Here is an 18,332-nt window from a genome sequence, read left to right as displayed (position 1 = left end):
ATTCTGTGGCCTCTACTTTCCACTCCAATTTAAATGTAGAAGTAACAGAAGCACACTGTGTTGACTGTTGAATATACAGGTAAAAGCCAGTAAATTAGAATATTTTGAAAAACTTGATTTATTTCAGTAATTGCATTCAAAAGGTGTAACTTGTACATCATATTTATTCATTGCACACAGACTGATGCATTCAAATGTTTATTTCATTTAATTTTGATGATTTGAAGTGGCAACAAATGAAAATCCAAAATTCCGTGTGTCACAAAATTAGAATATTGTGTAAGGGTTCAATTTTGAAGACACCTGGTGCCACATACTAATCAGCTGATTAACTCAAAACACCTGCAAAGGGCTTTAAATGGTCTCTCAGTCCAGTTCTGAAGCCTACACAAACATGGGGAAGACTTCAGATTTGACAGCTGTCCAAAAGGCGACCATCGACACATTGCACAAGGAGGGAAAGACACAAAAGGTTATTGCTGAAGAGGCTGGCTGTTCTCAGAGCTCTGTGTCCAAACACATTAATAGAGAGGCAAAGGGAAGGAAAAACTGTGGTCAGAAAAAGTGTACAAGCGATAGGGATCACCGCGCCCTAGTCAAGATTGTGAAAAAAAACCCATTCAAAAATGTGGGGGAGATTCACAAGGAGTGGACAGCTGCTGGAGTCAGTGCTTCAAGATCCACCACCAAGAGACGCTTGAAAGACATGGGTTTCAACTGCCGCATACCTCGTGTCAAGCCACTGTTGACCAAGAAACAGCGCGAAAAGCGTCTCACCTGGGCTAAGGAAAAAAAGAGCTGGACTGCTGCTGAGTGGTCCAAAGTCATGTTTTCTGACGAAAGCAAATTTTGCATTTCCTTTGGAAATCGAGGTCCCAGAGTCTGGAGGAAGACAGGAGAGGCACAGGATCCACGTTGCCTGAAGTCTAGTGTAAAGTTTCCACCATCAGTGATGGTTTGGGGTGCCATGTCATCTGCTGGTGTCGGTCCACTCTGTTTCCTGAGATCCAGGGTCAACGCAGCCGTCTACCAGCAAGTTTTAGAGCACTTCATGCTTCCTGCTGCTGACCTGCTCTATGGAGATGGAGATTTCAGGTTCCAACAGGACTTGGCGCCTGCACACAGCGCAAAATCTACCCGTGCCTGGTTTACGGACCATGGTATTTCTGTTCTAAATTGGCCAGCCAACTCCCCTGACCTTAGCCCCATAGAAAATCTGTGGGGTATTGTGAAAAGGAAGATGCAGAATGCCAGACCCAAAAACGCAGAAGAGTTGAAGGCCACTATCAGAGCAACCTGGGCTCTCATAACACCTGAGCAGTGCCAGAAACTCATCGACTCCATGCCATGCCGCATTAATGCAGTAATTGAGGCAAAAGGAGCTCCAACCAAGTATTGAGTATTGTACATGCTCATATTTTTCATTTTCATACTTTTCAATTGGCCAACATTCCTAAAAAATCCCTTTTTTGTATTAGCCTTAAGTAATATTCTAATTTTGTGACACACGGAATTTTGGATTTTCATTTGTTGCCACTTCAAATTATCAAAATTAAATGAAATAAACATTTGAATGCATCAGTCTGTGTGCAATGAATAAATATAATGTACAAGTTACACCTTTTGAATGCAATTACTGTAATAAATCAAGTTTTTCAAAATATTCTAATTTACTGGCTTTTACCTGTAGTTACAAAACACCACAATGAGTCCCAAAAGATTTGTAAAAAGTTTGTTTGTAGATTATGGCTCTGGCTGGATTACTAAGATAAAACAATGATATTGGCAGAGCTGTTTAGTTATTTAACATGAAGATCCCGGAGACATGTTGCTGTTAGAGCAAGGTAATTATTAATTTAGCCAAGACAAAAGAGCCAATTATATACCCTAAATAAGATTTTAAAGTGGAGCCAGTTTCACTGCTTGACTAACCTGTTGAAACTCTGGTCAATTTTAAATATTTTGATTAATTTCATTTTAGAGAATGCAGTGATTTTGAGTCAGTCAGCGAACTCTAGAGCTTGTGTAATAAACTAGTGTAATGGAGTGTGAGATATGCCAATGGAAGACAGCCTTTCAAAGGGGTGTGGTGTGACAGATGGTATTGAAAGTTATATTCAAGTCAAGGAAGATGAGGATGGCTAGAAATCCAGTCAGTTGCCATGAGGAGATCATTTTATAATTTTGTTGAGTGGTTTCAGTGCTAAAACCAGATTAGGGTTTTCCATACAGTTTATTGCAGGAAAGGTGAGAATGAAGTTGGGAGGCAACTGTTGTTTTTTTTGTTTTGTTTTTATTTTATTTTACTTTTTTGAGGAGTTTGGAAAAGAAAGGGAGATTGGAGATAGAATGGTAGTAATTGAAGTCCGAGGGGTCAGCACCAGATTTTTTCAGGGTTGGTGTAATGGCAGCAGCTTTGAAGGGATAGTTCCTGTGATTAGAGAAGAGTGGATGGCAGAAATCAGGGAGTTCAGAGTAGAGTTCAGGAGTTCAGCTTTAACAAGTTGTGTGGGGAGGAAGTGTGTGTGGAGAGTGAGACCAGATTTCCTGAAAAGTCTTCCAAGTTGCCAACCTCGGGCTTTCATGAGACAAAGCTCAGGAGTGAACCAAGGGGCAGAAATGGAGAAGGAAACATCACTGGTTTTGAGTGGAGCAAGAGAATTGATAATATTATTAAACCTGTTGTAATAAGAAACCAGGTTAACAGGAGTGGATAGGTTGTAAATGTTGATTCTATTATATGTTGGTTTGTAACTCTACAGCAACCTTTAGTGTCCAAAAAGGCATTTCAGAGGCGGTTGTAGCCTGTTTGGTGCCCTGGGGAAGCATTGTACCATAGATTTAGTCAAAAAAGAGAAACCATTTCTACATTTGGTCTCCACATATACATCATCTGCAGTTGTTGCCATTCTAACATTAAGTTCCTCCTCGTTTTTCCTCCTCACAGGTAGAGTTTAGCAGTGATGCCTTCCTGGATGGGCTGTCAGCTGAGCTGAAGCTGCCAATAATTTAAGGTTCACACTTAAATTATTGGCAGACCGGGACAAGCTTATTCTTGTCCCGGTCTTTAAATGTTTTATCCTATGTTCTATGTCTTGTCTAGACAAAGTGAGTAAATGAGTAATTGCTATGCCTAACTACCACCAAAGAAAAGTTCAAACACTCTTAATAAACACTCCTAACCCTATGAACTGAATTTAACTTTATGTCATTCACTGTGCCATTGTTTTAATAAGCTTGTTTAATGTAATAAGATTTATTTACAAGTGTTGCATTCATTTTTCACTACAATCTTATATTGATGATGGGAGAGTCCAACTACTGTGCAAATCTGCACAACACATATTTCACAATTTGAACCTGATGAATTCTGGTATTGTCATCTTGGAATGTCCCCTTAACATCAGGGAATAAAAACATCCATTGGTGGATTAACCTGGTCTTTTAGTACATTCAGGTAGTCAACTGACCTTATAATGCTGTTGAAGCTGGACCTAACCAGGTCAGGTCAGGACCTAACCAGGTCAGGTTCAACAGGTTCAGCACTATGATCTGCAGCAACCCCAAATCATAGTGCTGCCCCCACAAGCTTGTACTGTACTCACTTAGCATGACAGTTGCATCACTTCATCTGCTGCTCTTCTTACCCTGATGGCCACATCTCTCAGGAAAAGGGTTAATCTGGAATCATTAAAACACATGACCTTCTTCCATTGCTCCAGAGTCCAATATTTATGCTCTCTTGCTTTTTTCTCCAGTTAGCCTCACTGATTAGTGGTTCTCTACATTGTTGTTCAGTCCCTTGAGTTCCAGTTCTATTGTGCATGTTGAAATGTTCTTACTTTAACTTCACATTTTAACCTGGATGGATAATTACACAACAATAAACTACTTGAAAATAATAAATGTTGTTCTTTAAATTACATTAAAATATGTTGCACTGATGTGCTGTGGTGGTGCAGAGGTTAAGCACACCCCAGATATGGAGGCCTTAGTCCTCGACGCAGCTGTCGCAGGTTCGATTCCCGGCCTGGCGACCTTTGCCGCATGTCTTCCCCTTCTCTCATTATCCACTTTCCTGTCAATTAACTATTAAATAAAGGCCACTAGAGCCAAAAACTAAAAAATATATATGTTGCACTGTCCATTTAGTTCAGCAAATGAAGATTCTGTGTGTTCAGATATTAAGCAATGCTGTATTCTTTTGGCACATGTGTACTGAACCAACTGGATATTTTCAGTAAGAAAATTTGTGTACTGTTACATACAGCTGAGTGTGGACCTGGCTGAATGTTACAGCTGGTTACTTCTTTTTCCTTTCCCCAACAAGGGGAAGTTCATTAAATTTTTTTTAAAAACATCTGTGGAAAAATAACTCATAACATAAAGTTAATGTAAACACTCAACATTATGTTGATGTTTTACCAGCAATTCTGTAAGACAGTCTGACATGGTACATAATTTTCTAGGAGTTAGTTACAATCTATTTGCTTCTGCTTATTCATTCACTCCGTAGTACTGAACGAATACAGTTTCTTTACCACGAATCCCCCAGCTTCTGAGTTTCACTTTGGTCCTTTAAATGTAAAACTGTATTTTATACAGTTCAGCTGGTCTCTTTTACGTGTCCTTAAGAGTATATTTCAATAAAGCTAGCTGATCACTTTATGCCAGAGCAAATATAAAATCTGCCATTGGATTTTAAAACATAGAAGTTGTACAATTGTAGCTTTGTGGACTGAGATCCCTTCCATCAAGAATACCTCAATTACAAATGTTAAGATATTGGGATCATAGTTTGATTTTAAGCAGTATAAAGCAAATCTTATTTTACTGCTACTGATGTAAGTCTATTTTTTTACATAAAATTCAGTACATTTTCCAGATGCAATTTAAGTCAAAATAATTCTGTATGAAATCTAAAAGTTATCATATGATTTAATATGATACAACCTGAGCAGCTTCATCACACAAACCCATCAGAAATGTAATAATACTTAATTAAGTTATAATCCACATCTTTTTACCTGCAGATGTAAAAAAGATAGCACACTCAGGTGAAACTGGTCATTATGACTGTATTAACTGAATTTGAGTCAGTGAACACAACATGCAGGATCCTGAAACATTTACATCAGTGTAAACAGCAGCAACAGAAGCAGAACATTTTAAAAACTGATGGCAGAGCCACCGACATCTGTCGCATAACATACCGATCTGTTTCCAACACTGGAGTCTTTAACTTAAACCGCAAAACCTAAAATACAGGATATTTGTTCACAACAACACTGTGTTAAAATGAATTATTTACAGTAGTGAGATGGTGGCATTGAGTGAAAGTAAAAACATTATCGACAGGTCTGATTCAACTCAAATGGCAGAGAAAATATGATCCAGTATCAGGCAAAAAATGGTTAAGGTGTGGAAGTTAAAGTAAAACCAGGTGAAACAAACTGTTCTCAGGTCATTTCTATGACTTTAACAATAAGTAACAAACAAAAATGTAAGCAAACATGATCATTTATCAGCAGAAACAAATACTGACTTTAATGGTAGAATTTCCTGAACAACAGGAGCCTCGGTATTTCTGGAGTGCTTTCAAGGTATTTAGCTCTGTTCCAGTTTCAGCTGTCAGAAAACAAACATGCATACAAACATTACCCTGATTTAAAAAAAGATCCAGTTGTTATTTTCATAAAAATGTCCCTGCACATGAAACTAAACGCATATCTACAAGTTTAGCTTCAGAACCATCTTTAGCTAAAACAAAACAAATCCACTGCATCCTCACAGCTTTCAGTAAAACGGGTTTTACAACTTTAAATTTACAGTCTGTGTGTTTGTGGAGCTTTTCTCCACCTTTCAAACACATTTATCAAACAGCTACTTTGGACTCAGAAACCCAACATCTTGCATATTTCTACATCAACTTCACCTTTAAAGAAAAGTATAAACTTTAAATATAAATTATATATTTCCTAACTTTATATACCCTTTAATTTTAACACTCTTAGCAACTGGAAAAATACCTTTAATTTCCATCAAGACTCTCATCATTAAATGTACCAGATCAATTACTGATTCAGTTTGTTGGGCTCGTTGTTCTAAGCTTCTAAAAAAGAATTGAATCTTTAAATATTGTGATTTTTCATCTGGTTATCTGTAAAACTGTTTTGTTAGTGTCTATTATATACTGTAAGTAAAATTTCTCTTAAATATTATGGTTCTATGTCCCTTTCTTAAAGTGCCATTCACTTAACATTATCAGAGTGAGGTATAAAAAGAAATACAATTCCTGTGCAAATTTTGTACTTGAAATTCCCATCATTAGAATGGAGTTTATTATTATTGTAAATGAAACCAAAATCAATAACATGACATCTGTGCAGTTTTAGGAAGTGGCAGCATTTGGAAATATCATTGGGTTTTTATTCTGATGGATGTAGAATGAAAACTATTTCAGTTTGCACAGGGATGAATGAGACGAAAAGAAAATGTTCAGATATTGAGGACAAGTCACTGCGCAGGGCAGTCTGAGAGAAATCAGATCAGCTGAGCCATCAGTGGTTCCTGCAAGACATCTGAGGAGAATCTAAATGTTTCAGATCCTGTTCGGCTCCTGCTCTCATGTTTATATTCAACAAGAAGTTCCTGTTCTGTTTCTCCAAGCCATCGCCTGGCCTCACTCCTCACTGATGCCGTGCTCCCACGCCACCTTAGCTTGTTCGTCCTTGGTTGCTGCTATTATAGGCTGGGAGATCTTGCGCGGCATTGGCCGAGGTACAGCCGGGCGTGGCGGTCCGGACTGGGTGATCAGGGGGTCCTCCTCAGGGATGCAGCCCTCTCTGAGGTATGGTTTAGGCGGCAAGGCAGGAGGGGGCTCATGGAGATGGTAGAGAGGTGGATTGTGGGGAATGTAGTGAGGGTGGAAGTGGTGGTGGTAAAACTGGTGTTGCTGCTGCTGCAGCCCATCTGGTTGCGGAGCTCCAGTGCAGCCCAACCCTGCAGCCTGAGGCTGGATCTGGTAGCCCACCTGGGCCGGATTGACTCCTCCTGGGGCCGAGTTGCTGCGGCAGGGCGGAGATTTAACTCCTTCCACGACGTCTGACTCAGACATGCTGTATCTGACGGGCTGATAAGGAGAGTCCAAGTCTTCCTGGTCGGTGGTCCAGGCCTGACTGCTGGGGACGGACTCCAGGGTGTCTGTGCGGCTGGCCGGGGGGTCTGAGGAGGAGGTGGCGCCGCCAAAATTGCTCTCACTGAGGGAGGAGACCCCTGAGCTGGCGCTGCCTGAGAGTGTGGAGTTACTGCCATCCAGGACGGACTGCGGACTGGTGGGCGAGGCAGGTATAGGGTGCAGGGGAGACTGGGGAGACAGGAAACAGCTATAAAAAATGATTCATGATCACCATGACTGGGTCTATCTCTACATTTAATAGAAGTGATCAAGATCATAAAACATATCGAATTAAAATTATTTTAAAAATACTATTTACTACACAAATGAAAAATGGACCAAAATAATCAAAGTATCTCCAGAAATATATTTTTAATATAATGACAAAAAAAGTTAATAAACAAAAGTGATCTTTTTATTTGAGATTTAAAAAAAACACCTAATTATTCACAACAGAAAAATACATATAAAATTAAACCCACATCTGTAAAGAAAACAGGAAAACAGAAATTGGGACAAGAAAATCTTTGATTTCCTGTGTTGATTCTCATCTTGTCAATCTGTTAATTGATCACAGTTTGAAACGCAATCACAGTAACAATTTATGATTAAAAAGAAACCCTGCACATATATTTATGTGTTTCTTAAGGGGAGTAGACAGACAGATGTTCAAGCATCCAAACTAACAGCAGGAACTGGGAGCAGTAAATGGAGGAGAAGGAGGAGAAGGAGGGTACCTTTCTTAAGGAGCGCGCAGGGAGAGCTGGAGGGAGGTCGCTGACCTGGTGGTGGAAAGCATCAAAGTGCATCGACAGGTGTTGCCCTACAGGGGGAGACACAGCAGGACTGACTGAAAGATCCGCACTCACATCTCAGATGAGGTTGGAGGGAGAAAGATGGAGTGAAGAGGCAGCAAAGAAATGATGAGAGAGGGGAGAGAAAAGGCAGGGTGAAAGGAGGAGCAGCAGGAAAACTTTAAATCAGAGAGGAGGTGGAGGAGTGTGTGATGGAGAGGAGGGATTTAACGCTATTTTAAAGTTGATTATATTTTCTTGAGCAAGTTAGGATAGGTCTTTGAGGTGTACCAGCCCAAACATGTTTACATTTTTTGCACAAAATTATACATAATGAGATTGTAACAGTGCAGTGCCAGTGGAATGTGACTCAACAATCTGGATGTTTTTGAAATGGCTCATTTTCCACTAACAGTAACTTATTGCCAAAAAACATCTTTTTTAAGTGATTGGGCTGTTTTTAGAAGCAGTTGAGAAGTATAAAATGTACAAAATGTAAATTTTGCATAATTGATTCCCTTTAAAATAAGGAGTTTTATTGGGATCCTGCTTTTCCACATGTAAAATATCTGATTCTGAGTTCACCTTCCACTTTTCTTTTTAACTCCTTTCTATGAGGCTCATTTGTTATCCCAGTGTGGAGCATCATCAAGATAATCACAAACATACTGCAGAAAGACTGGAAGCTTTTATTTGGAACTTCAACTGCAAGAGTAAAAGTTGAAATGTTGAAAGAGCATCATGAACATCTGAAATCGCCATCCACATGCGAATCACTGAAGGAATACTCAAGTAAATGAACAGACAGATGGATGCAGCCACAGCTTCATACCATGAGGAATGTTCCGGGGTGGAACCGGTGGAGCCATCACACTGCCAACATGGGAGGAAAGGAAAGGCAGGGCCTCTCTGGTGCCGCTGTCCAAACTCCAACTGCTGGGAGTGGTCAGGACTGCAGGAGACACAGACACAGAGGGGCTTAAAATAGCTGGACCCCTATTTAGTATCATTCATATTTTACAAAAACAAGTGTATGTTTGGTTACCTTTCTCAACCACAGAGAGGTTGGGGTCACTGCAGGGCTTACAGGGACCGATCACCTGATGAAACAAGGCTCTCTGAAAGTTTGGTGGCTGAAAAAAGACAGAGACCAATGAAGGCAACCACATACATATGACATTGTCTTAGTAAAGTGCCTTTTGTGGCCAAAACCCTGAAATCATCCTGCCTTTGTACCTGTCCATTCTCTGTGATATTGGAGTACATGGCGCTGCTCGGCCTCTCTCTGTGGGGCGGCAGCAGCATCAGCATCTCTCTGTTGTGTCTGTATTTGTCTGGCAGAGAAGGAGAACCCACTGGAGTCAAAGATGAACGATTAGGTTAGAGAGAAGAAAACAAAATGTCACAAACATCACAAAATACAAAACTTAAATACATAAAAGCTTTTTTCTGTTGGTGAGTCTGATGAGGAAATCTCTGTTGCAACAGTTTAGTGGTGTAACTGAGTTGCTCACCTCTCATTGTGGACGGGGTGGAGTTTATCATCTGAGACGGAGCAGAGTGGGTGGAGCTAAGACTGGAAGAGGAGGGACTGGCCTGCAGAGAGAAATGAACACAGTTTATATCTAAAATAATAACTACTGAGCAAGAAATTGATGTTTTCCTGAAACAATAGATTAGTTTGAAGCTGGTGTGTTAAAATGATTCAATGGAAATATGGTGACATCTGCTGGTAAACCTTAAGCATTGCATCTGCAAAAAATAAAGGTCAATAGCACAGCACATTACATCTGCATGAAATAAAGGAACAAAAACTGACCTGCATGCGGTAGAAATCCTCTGGATGCTCCACCACCACACCGTCCGCCAGGATCAGCAGGTTTCCTGCCTCACTGGAGTTAGAGGAGAGAGAAGGGGAGGAAATGCGAACCGGAGTCAAAACAGCAATGGGACTGGGAGAGGGAATAAAACCAGGAATATTAATAATAAAATTAATAAAAGAGGAATTGAGTTAGGAATAGTCAGAAGGAAGAGGAAAACGGACGGAAGAGAGAGGAGCCATGCAGATTGCAGAACCACAAAATAAAAGCAAAAAGGCCAAAATAGCACAAAATATTCATGCAAGTGAAAAATAAAAATAATTAGCAACAATCAGAACATGCAAGGAGTCAAACGTAGAGTGACATCAATTGGGAATGAAAACAGAGAGAGAAAATGGTGTAAGTTCAGGAAGTGTGATATGAACAGAAGACTGCAGAAGAAGATTATAAAGGACAAACAGCAGATGGAAGCAGTGAATAGTAATTAAAGAGAAGAAGCTTTGTGTCTTTAAAAAACTGAATTTCTTCAGTTTACCTCATTAAATGTAAGCCAATAAGAACAAACTTGGCCTACACTGAATCAAATGCTACATATTTTCACCACCATAGCTGTTAGCAGCTATGGTGGTGAAAGAATGACTACAAAGAAAGAATAAAGCTGAGAAAGTTCCCACCCCTTCCCACCCATGCACAACAAGGTCTGATACTAGGCTAAAATATCTAAAGGTTTCTTTGACCCTCCTTAACGTTATTTTTTAGCGATTATTCATAGATTGGAGTTTTAGTGTACCTCAGGCAACACTATCGACCTTTAACTTAATTATTTTCTTACAAGCTTAAGCTGAAGACCTACAGTTACTCTGGATGAGAATGTGACAACAAGATTGTGTGACAGATGAGTTACAGTGTTAAAACTCACTCAAAGATAATCTAAAGCTGAACCATGTGTGTGTGTTTGTCTGTGTGTGGTGCAGACCTGTGTCGGTGCACGAGTTTGAAGCTCTCTGGGCTCATCGGGTTGTGAGAGGCCAGGATCCCTCTGTTGACTCCAGAACCAGACTTATCAAAACCAGGTGGGCCCTGAAACGCAACATAGAAGCCCTGCTCCGATTATTCATACTGCTCCTTCATAAACACACGTGTTCTGAGATTAAGATCAGAGAAAATTACATCAAAAAGGCTTTTCAGAGACATTCATGGTTAAAAAATACTGGTGTTTTGGTCTGAAATGTTTTGGTTTAACACCTGAAAGAATCATTTATAAATTCAGGAGGTGAAATGTTCAAAGTTGAAAGAGTTTAGACTCAAAGCAGTGATGTCTTTGCTTCAGGCAGAAGAACATCCTCTTTGAAGAACCTGCTAATTAGGCTCCTTCAGCACATTGATTCATCCTCTATGATATGATAAAAGAAATCTTCCTCCAGACACACAGTTGATTTAGGCCTGTTTCATCATATTAAGGCTTGTAAAAAGCTCACAAAATTATTACTGAACAACAGTTGTGGTTCAGATTCTCTCCTTACATCATTTCTTCCATGCATGGATGATAAAAGCTTTACATATCAAATTTAAAGCTCTTCTTGTGAACTCACATGGCAGAGGCTGCTCCTCATCATCTGGAACTGATCGATCAGCTTCTTGTGCAAGGGACGCATTTCTGGGTGCACCAACTTCTCATGTACAGCCAAGCCCACCCCTAGTATGTGAACCTGTGTGAAAACCAAAAGAAATGTTTTCTTAAGTGAGGAGGAGTGATGATTTCGTTCTTACTTACTCAAACCTCTTAGATAAAAAAATCCCTTCTGATCGGTATCTGTTGATTTACTCTCAACAAATATCTTTACCCACAGATTAAAGATTACAGAAGTATTTTCAAAATGTTAAAGTTGGTCCCTAATGGGAATAAAATTATTAAATAATAAAATATTATTTTCCCCAAATTACTTCCAAATCTCAGATTGAGTTAGTATTTTTGTTAAGTGACCTTAGCAGGTTAATCTGGACTCTTATTTAAAAATGATTTGTCTTCATTTATCTGTCTGAAAAAATCTTGTACATTTTTTTAACCTTCTTGACTTGATGTGATTTATTATATTTATATGTTGCTTGTCCTGAACCTCCAAATTTGAATCAAGTTTGTGTGCTTAAACAAGATGTATTTAATATAAATGTTGTAATTTGATCAAAAATAACTATTGGAATAAAAGAAAATGAATTAGTGCAACTATTCATAGTTTTCACTGTATCACTAGTCTTTGTGATGAATTAATTGTAAAGATTTATCACTGTATGTTTTATATTCTCGTTTCTGAGCCCTCTTCAAATCCAATACCAATAATAGCATATTTTTTATGTATGGAGAAAAGATTTAATTCATCAGAGTAGCTACATTAAATCTAAATACTTTATTCTGTGTTGAATAGACATCTACAGCTGAAGACTTGTTTCATTTTGTTTATGTGTTCCAATGTAAATGTTGAAATTTCCTGTTCTTTCTTTCCCAGGTCTTTCCTGAAAAAGCAATGCTAATCTCATGGCATTCCCTGATTAAATAAAATATAAGATGGGAAATGTTTGACGTTTCACATGTAAAGTGTGGCTCTTGTGTCACCTGCTCCTGCATGAGGTCTTTGAGTTGTGTGATTTTCTCTGTGTCTTCAGGATGGCTGGTGATGTACTCCTTATCAAAGAAAGCCTGGTAAAGGGAAAAAATAGGTTTGTTTTTAATGACAGCAGGATTACTGCTAATATCTGCAATTAGCTGGATATATTTTTATAACGCTGTAAAAAAGGCGTTGTTGTTAAATTACAGAATCAAACCCACTTTCATACACCTGCACTAATAAGTTATACACCTTTCACAGATTCAAAATTAAACCCATTATTTCAAAAGGTGGTTAGAGGATCTTAACAGCTCATGTTCTTCATATTAACACAAAGATTTCATTTGGACTCCTAAAATAAAAAGAGAGCCACAATAAAACCTAAGGAGGCAGACTTCATGATAACAATGAACTCTCATTACAGAACAAAGATAACAGGACAGAGAAGGACTCATTAGAAGATGAGAGTTAATGTTTATTTTAAGTTGTTTTTTTCTCAACCTCTTGATATCTGGCGATGCCTCCGTTCACAGCGGCGTCGATGACTCCGTTCAGCGTCATGCTGAGCAGGTTGATGTTCCCATGCAGCTGCTTGTGTTGGTACTGACTGATCAGAGTCCGCAGCTCCTGGTTCTTATTCTCCACCACAGAGATGGCGTTTTCCAGCGGACTCACCTCCACCTGCAAACAGCAATGCAGTTAGAGACATAGATATGGATAAGAATAATAAATAACAAAATTATTTCTGACTTCCTCATAATTGATCAAGTGTCACACATACAGATAATCCTTTTGCTTTAATTTTGTTAAAAATATTCTTTAAGAATAATTAATTTTCAAATTTCATAAATTTCCACACTAGGATTTCTAGATTTCTTGGACAATTTTAGGATAACTTAACATATAGATACAATGTTTCACTAGAATTTTTCCAAAATCTTAAATATATAAACAGTAAACACCAAAAAAAGCTTAGCTGTATTTACATACCATACATAAAAACATATGATAACATTTAATTCCTCTTTGGGATCATTACAGTATTTTTTAATTGAATTGAATAAGACATATCAGCCCAAAGACTTCATTTATATAAACAATTACAATTCCTATGTTGCATCACTTGAGTGTTGACTCTCAAAGAAATCTCTATTGGCACTGGTGATGTATAGAATATGGCTACTCTGAAAATGTTAAATTCAAGCTGAAGATAAACCCTTTGTCCACAGTGTACATGAAAAGCTGAGATAACCACAGAATCATATCTATTACTTCTAGAAAATGGGAAAGGGAATGGAGTCTGCAAATACAGTATAAAGATTTTCATACAAAGACGCTTATTTTGACTTGTGAAATGCCACAGCCATATTTGTTTAAAATTTTAATTGACTGAATAGAAACCCTGATTATAGAGTTTTACTGCACAAGTTAATAAATTGTTCATTTGTGCTGTTATAATAAATGTGAACAATGTAACCTCCTTTGAGTTCATGAGGTTTTCTATAACAGTTATCTAGAACCGTTAAAATTAATTGTATACATAAATAATATGACAAAAAACTTGCACAGTAAAGACATTTAATTCACTCACCAGTTCTCGCTTGTCAACCTCAAACCAGCGTGAAATTCCAGGCAGAGGATGAGTGAGGATCAGAGTCGTCCTTTCAATCCAGAGACTCTGAAAAATAAAACACACACATTAATTCTAACTATCCTGAATCTACAGAGTTCAAGTTTACTTCATCATAAATCTCATTAAAAACAATGTATTTAAAATAGTGCACTAAGCCTTTTCACCTGCAATAAGAACTATTTGTTTTGCTTTTTTACTGCAGGAGCACTGTGACACTTCTACCTTGGCAGCGACTGACACCAGCTGAAAATCTACATGTTAATAGTGTATTGACTAAAACGCTAAATATAAGTCTATCAAGTAGTCCATATTTGGTTCATTTATAGCCCATCCTGTTTGTTTCTGTGGCTGATTTTTTTTGGGGTGTGCAAGGCAAAGTTTTATTTTATTTTTTTTACATTTTGATTGATAAAAAAATGAAGATTCTTTGTCAATAAAAATATTTGATAAAACTTTATTTGAAGGGGTGTGCACAAGACTGACATAACACTGTCACCTGATCTAACACCTGCTATCAACATGAAGGAGTCATAAATAATGTCATAATAAATGTTTACGACTGTTGTCGTGAAGTGTCATTTGATAAATAGACACTTTTAATGTATAGGTGCATTAAAACTTCCATTAAAAGTCTCAAGTTTGCATTAAAAGTGTCATTATTTACCAAATGACATTTTATGACAACAGTCAAACATTCATAGACTCCTTCATGCTTATAGCAGGTGTTATATCATGACAATGTGATATAACAATGTCACATCAGTCTTATGCACACCCCTTCAAATAAAGTGTTACAAAATATTTTAAGAAAAAACATGTACATATTGCAACAAACTCTTCTGTATTCACCTTAAACTCATTATCTCTGTCTTTGAGTCCTTTGTGGAACGGCCGGTCGTAACGAAATCGCCGAACGTTGTTCACCCGGTAGAAGCTCTTGATGCGGTCTGGAACTCTGTCCATCTGAAGAACAGTGACACTTTCTGGAACTGGTGTCACAGCGTAGATCTGGAGGTCTGAGCCCAGGAGGTTGAGGTCAAAGATCAAATCAAACATGAAGTTCACACTTCGATGCTGGTAACAGTATTTGTAAGACGTGAAGATGCTGAAGTGTTTAATCTGAAGGATACACTGCGCATCACACTGCAGAATGGCCTCATCTGGCTGGTTTGGATGCTGCATTGCAATAGCTTGTGGGAATTCTCCCAGCATCCTTTGCTGGAAGGCTTCTAACCTCTCATAGTCATGGCCACGGCAGACAAACTCTTTGTTCTGTTGTGAACAAACAAACAAAACAAAAAACAGACAAAAAAATTTGTTTTGCTGTTCCAGAGTAAATGCACATCTTTCCATCTAAAATCCCTTTAATCGTCAACTTATTTAAGCATTAAAATCACTTCAGTCTAAATATTCAACTCACTCGAAGGAAGAAAGGAAACTTCCTGCCGTAGAATCCCACCCTGAAGAACTCCGGCTCCAGACGCTGCTGCTCCATGATGTTGTCGTAATATGCTGCTTCCATTTTCTTCAGACACAAACCAAGAAATATTTATGCATATCTCACATAAAAAGTCAAAGGAATGAAAAATATTGTATTACTCTACTAAAATATAAAAGTGATGTAAAAAACTAGCATTGTGACAATAATGATGCCGCCTCAGTATATCTGGTATTTAAAACTGAATCTGTAATGCATACTGGTATTGTTAAAGTACACTATTAATTACTAAGTTAATTATGGTCATGGTTTGTGTTGGAGCTCACTCGTATCCAGCTAAGACTCTGGTAGTCGTAGAGAGATTCATACTGGAAGGCCAGTTCTCTGCACAGAGGAATACCGTACTCCCAACACTGGAGGAAACAGAGTATTGAATTAGTTTGAATTAGTCTGAACATTTTTGCATGGACTGAGAGTGAGGACGGACCTTTCCCTTGTTGAAATAGTGGATGACTTTGCGGCAGAGTCCTTCCTTTCGGTGCCACTCAGTCTGAGCAGGATAATGAAGGAACTCTTTAACTGGTCGCTCGTCCCAGTGCAGCAGCTCCCAGTACAACAGCAGGGTGAATGCAGCCTCTGCACCCAATCAAACAGCATCAGTAACACATTTCTAAATTTTCATGTGTGCACATGTTGGTTAGACTTTTTTGTACCAGTGTAGTTCTCAGCCTGCAGATGCATGTCACACAGTTTGTGGATGTAACGGATGTACATCTCCTCTTTGTTGATTTCAGACTTGTAGAAATTCTGCAGAGCAAAAACAATCACTCCTCTTATTAGTAAAAAAAACATACAGAAAAGAATATGAGTTTGATTTAGTCTTACAAGAAGGTTCACTGTGCAGCCGATCTTCTTGTTTTCTGTTTCATCTCCTTTCATACAGTCCCTGAAAAAAATTATACCAGCATTTAAAACTTACTGTACAATAAATTTCTGATTTCTCTGGTGTGCTGTTTACAGTGCTATGTACTCCGATTACAAAAAAAGTTATTTTACAAGCATGTATTACCATGTGTTGTTAAAAACACTATAATGCAGTGGTTCCCAAAGTGTGGGGCGCGACCCCCTTAGGGGGGCACAGTGCCATTGCAGGGGGGGCGCGGGAAGCAGTATGGATGAGTGACAAAAAAAAGTGTTTCACTGTAAAGATGGTTTGTAGGGTGTTCTGTTGCAACCTGAAGTGTGAAATAAACTTCAGTGGAGTTTAAAAACAAAATATGCGTATAGGTTTATGTCTGGTTGAACGATGTGTGTGTCCTGTTGATTTTTTTTTTCTTTTTTGGGAGGGATTTTATTGTACTCCATAGGGGGGCCCAGAAAATCTTTTGGAACCACTGCTATAATGTAACATATTTTACCGGTAGTCCAGCAGTCGCTCCATTAACCGCGTGACCGATGTAACAAATGAGATTCCTGTCTCTCTCCATGTCTCCTGCTCAATCTTCTCCAACAGACTGAGAAGAAAACATGTAAGAATCAGGTAGATGTGCAAAACATAAACTGTTGTGTTTTTACAGGCTGGCGACACAATTAGCAACCTGCTTATCGTCATCCTGACTTATTGACTTTAGGAAATTATTTTGCATTTAAAACTGAAAACATAACCTCCCAGCAGATGTGCTATTTACTTTTTCAAAATGTTTGCATAAAGTTGCACAAAGGTAAAGGGATTCCCAGAAAGTCCAGGTTTAGTAATTAATGGAAAATTAGAGCAGATTTCAGTTTGTTATTTTCAACGGTGTTGAACTCAGAAAATGTTGTTGGGAAGTATGTTTGGATGTGTATGTGTTAAGAATAATACCGATTTTTCTATTCTGGATATAAAAAAAAAGCTAAATGTAAAAGTGACCAAAATATGAAACATGAACAAACCCCCCCAACTGGCTCTTTTATTATAATTTTAAGCAGAAAAGTGATTTAAAACCACAATATTTTGACTTTTGCGTCAGACTCAATAAAACAGAAACCTCTAGCAAAAATAGATGATGTGTAAAGGTAATATCTGAAAATCTCCCACAGTGATCATAGAACTTTTTGTAGAGATAAAGTTGGATAAAATTACAACAAAAATCAACAAAGTAGAAACAGTAGGTGTGTTCCACAGAAGTAAAGAAGTAAGAAAGATCAACTTTGCCTCAACTACAGAAAACACTTTCTCTGTTGGAAACACTTTTTGCTCTAGGAAAAAAGGTTTAACACAAGGAACCTCAAATCTCACACAAAGCTGACAGCCTGGGGTAAATGCTCCAGCCAGAGGTGGATGTGACTGTTGTATATTAATATAACGTTTTTCAAATAAGAAAAGCATTTCTGTTAAAGCAGTTTCTACTTTTTATGTGTCCTCTGTCAGTACAAGCTGCAAGATAATGGACTGTTTGACCACAGTTATAGTCTGATTGTGTTCATTAGTATTTTAACTTCACTTCTATTCATGGGATTTTAAAGTTAAACAACATGTTTGCTAACTACAGAAGAAGAGTTTAAATACCATTTTCTCAGCTACATTACTGAAGCTACAGTTTAAACCTTTATAAAGTAAAGCTAGTATGATAAAGTGAGACTTGCATAATCACTGTATGGTTTGGTAATGTGAAGTATTCTGGTGACTCATGTGCCTTACACCTCAGTGTAATAATACTGGTCAGAAATGGAGCAAAAACTTCAATCTATGCTTAGATGCTGCAGGAATTTTAGTGTTTTACATTTTCGTCACAAGTGTCCATTTACCCCTGTAGTAAATTACAGTCAGTCAATTACAGTCAAACTAAGATTGTAAAAGAGCGCTTTTTAATCCCTTCACAGGGTGC

General features: G+C 38.2%; 1 protein-coding gene across 9 annotated transcripts in view; it reads right to left on the bottom strand.

Annotated features, from left to right (window-relative positions):
* Positions 1-4,316: 4,316 nt before the first annotated feature.
* Positions 4,317-18,332, bottom strand: part of LOC114135611 (dedicator of cytokinesis protein 3) — a 159,174-nt gene continuing 145,158 nt past the window's right edge. For 4 of the 9 annotated variants that reach the window (XM_028003038.1, XM_028003035.1, XM_028003039.1 and 1 more), the window contains 20 exons: positions 16,884-16,979; positions 16,351-16,411; positions 16,179-16,272; positions 15,953-16,101; positions 15,792-15,878; positions 15,448-15,552; positions 15,158-15,299; positions 14,877-15,043; positions 13,986-14,072; positions 12,896-13,075; positions 12,403-12,486; positions 11,384-11,500; positions 10,768-10,892; positions 9,791-9,923; positions 9,486-9,567; positions 9,208-9,326; positions 9,017-9,104; positions 8,804-8,923; positions 7,915-8,000; positions 4,317-7,366 (listed from right to left, as the gene is read on the bottom strand). In XM_028003038.1, the coding sequence (XP_027858839.1) occupies positions 6,683-7,366; positions 7,915-8,000; positions 8,804-8,923; positions 9,017-9,104; positions 9,208-9,326; positions 9,486-9,567; positions 9,791-9,923; positions 10,768-10,892; positions 11,384-11,500; positions 12,403-12,486; positions 12,896-13,075; positions 13,986-14,072; positions 14,877-15,043; positions 15,158-15,299; positions 15,448-15,552; positions 15,792-15,878; positions 15,953-16,101; positions 16,179-16,272; positions 16,351-16,411; positions 16,884-16,979 (2,806 nt within the window). In that variant the 3' untranslated portion in view covers positions 4,317-6,682. The other 5 variants (XM_028003037.1, XM_028003036.1, XM_028003040.1 and 2 more) reach the window with 5 other exon arrangements.

This window comes from Xiphophorus couchianus, chromosome 20, assembly GCF_001444195.1.
Source record: "Xiphophorus couchianus chromosome 20, X_couchianus-1.0, whole genome shotgun sequence".
Lineage (NCBI taxonomy): Eukaryota > Metazoa > Chordata > Actinopteri > Cyprinodontiformes > Poeciliidae > Xiphophorus > Xiphophorus couchianus.
The sequence above is the reverse complement of the archived record's forward strand: the minus strand, read 5'-3'. Positions and strand labels throughout refer to the sequence as shown.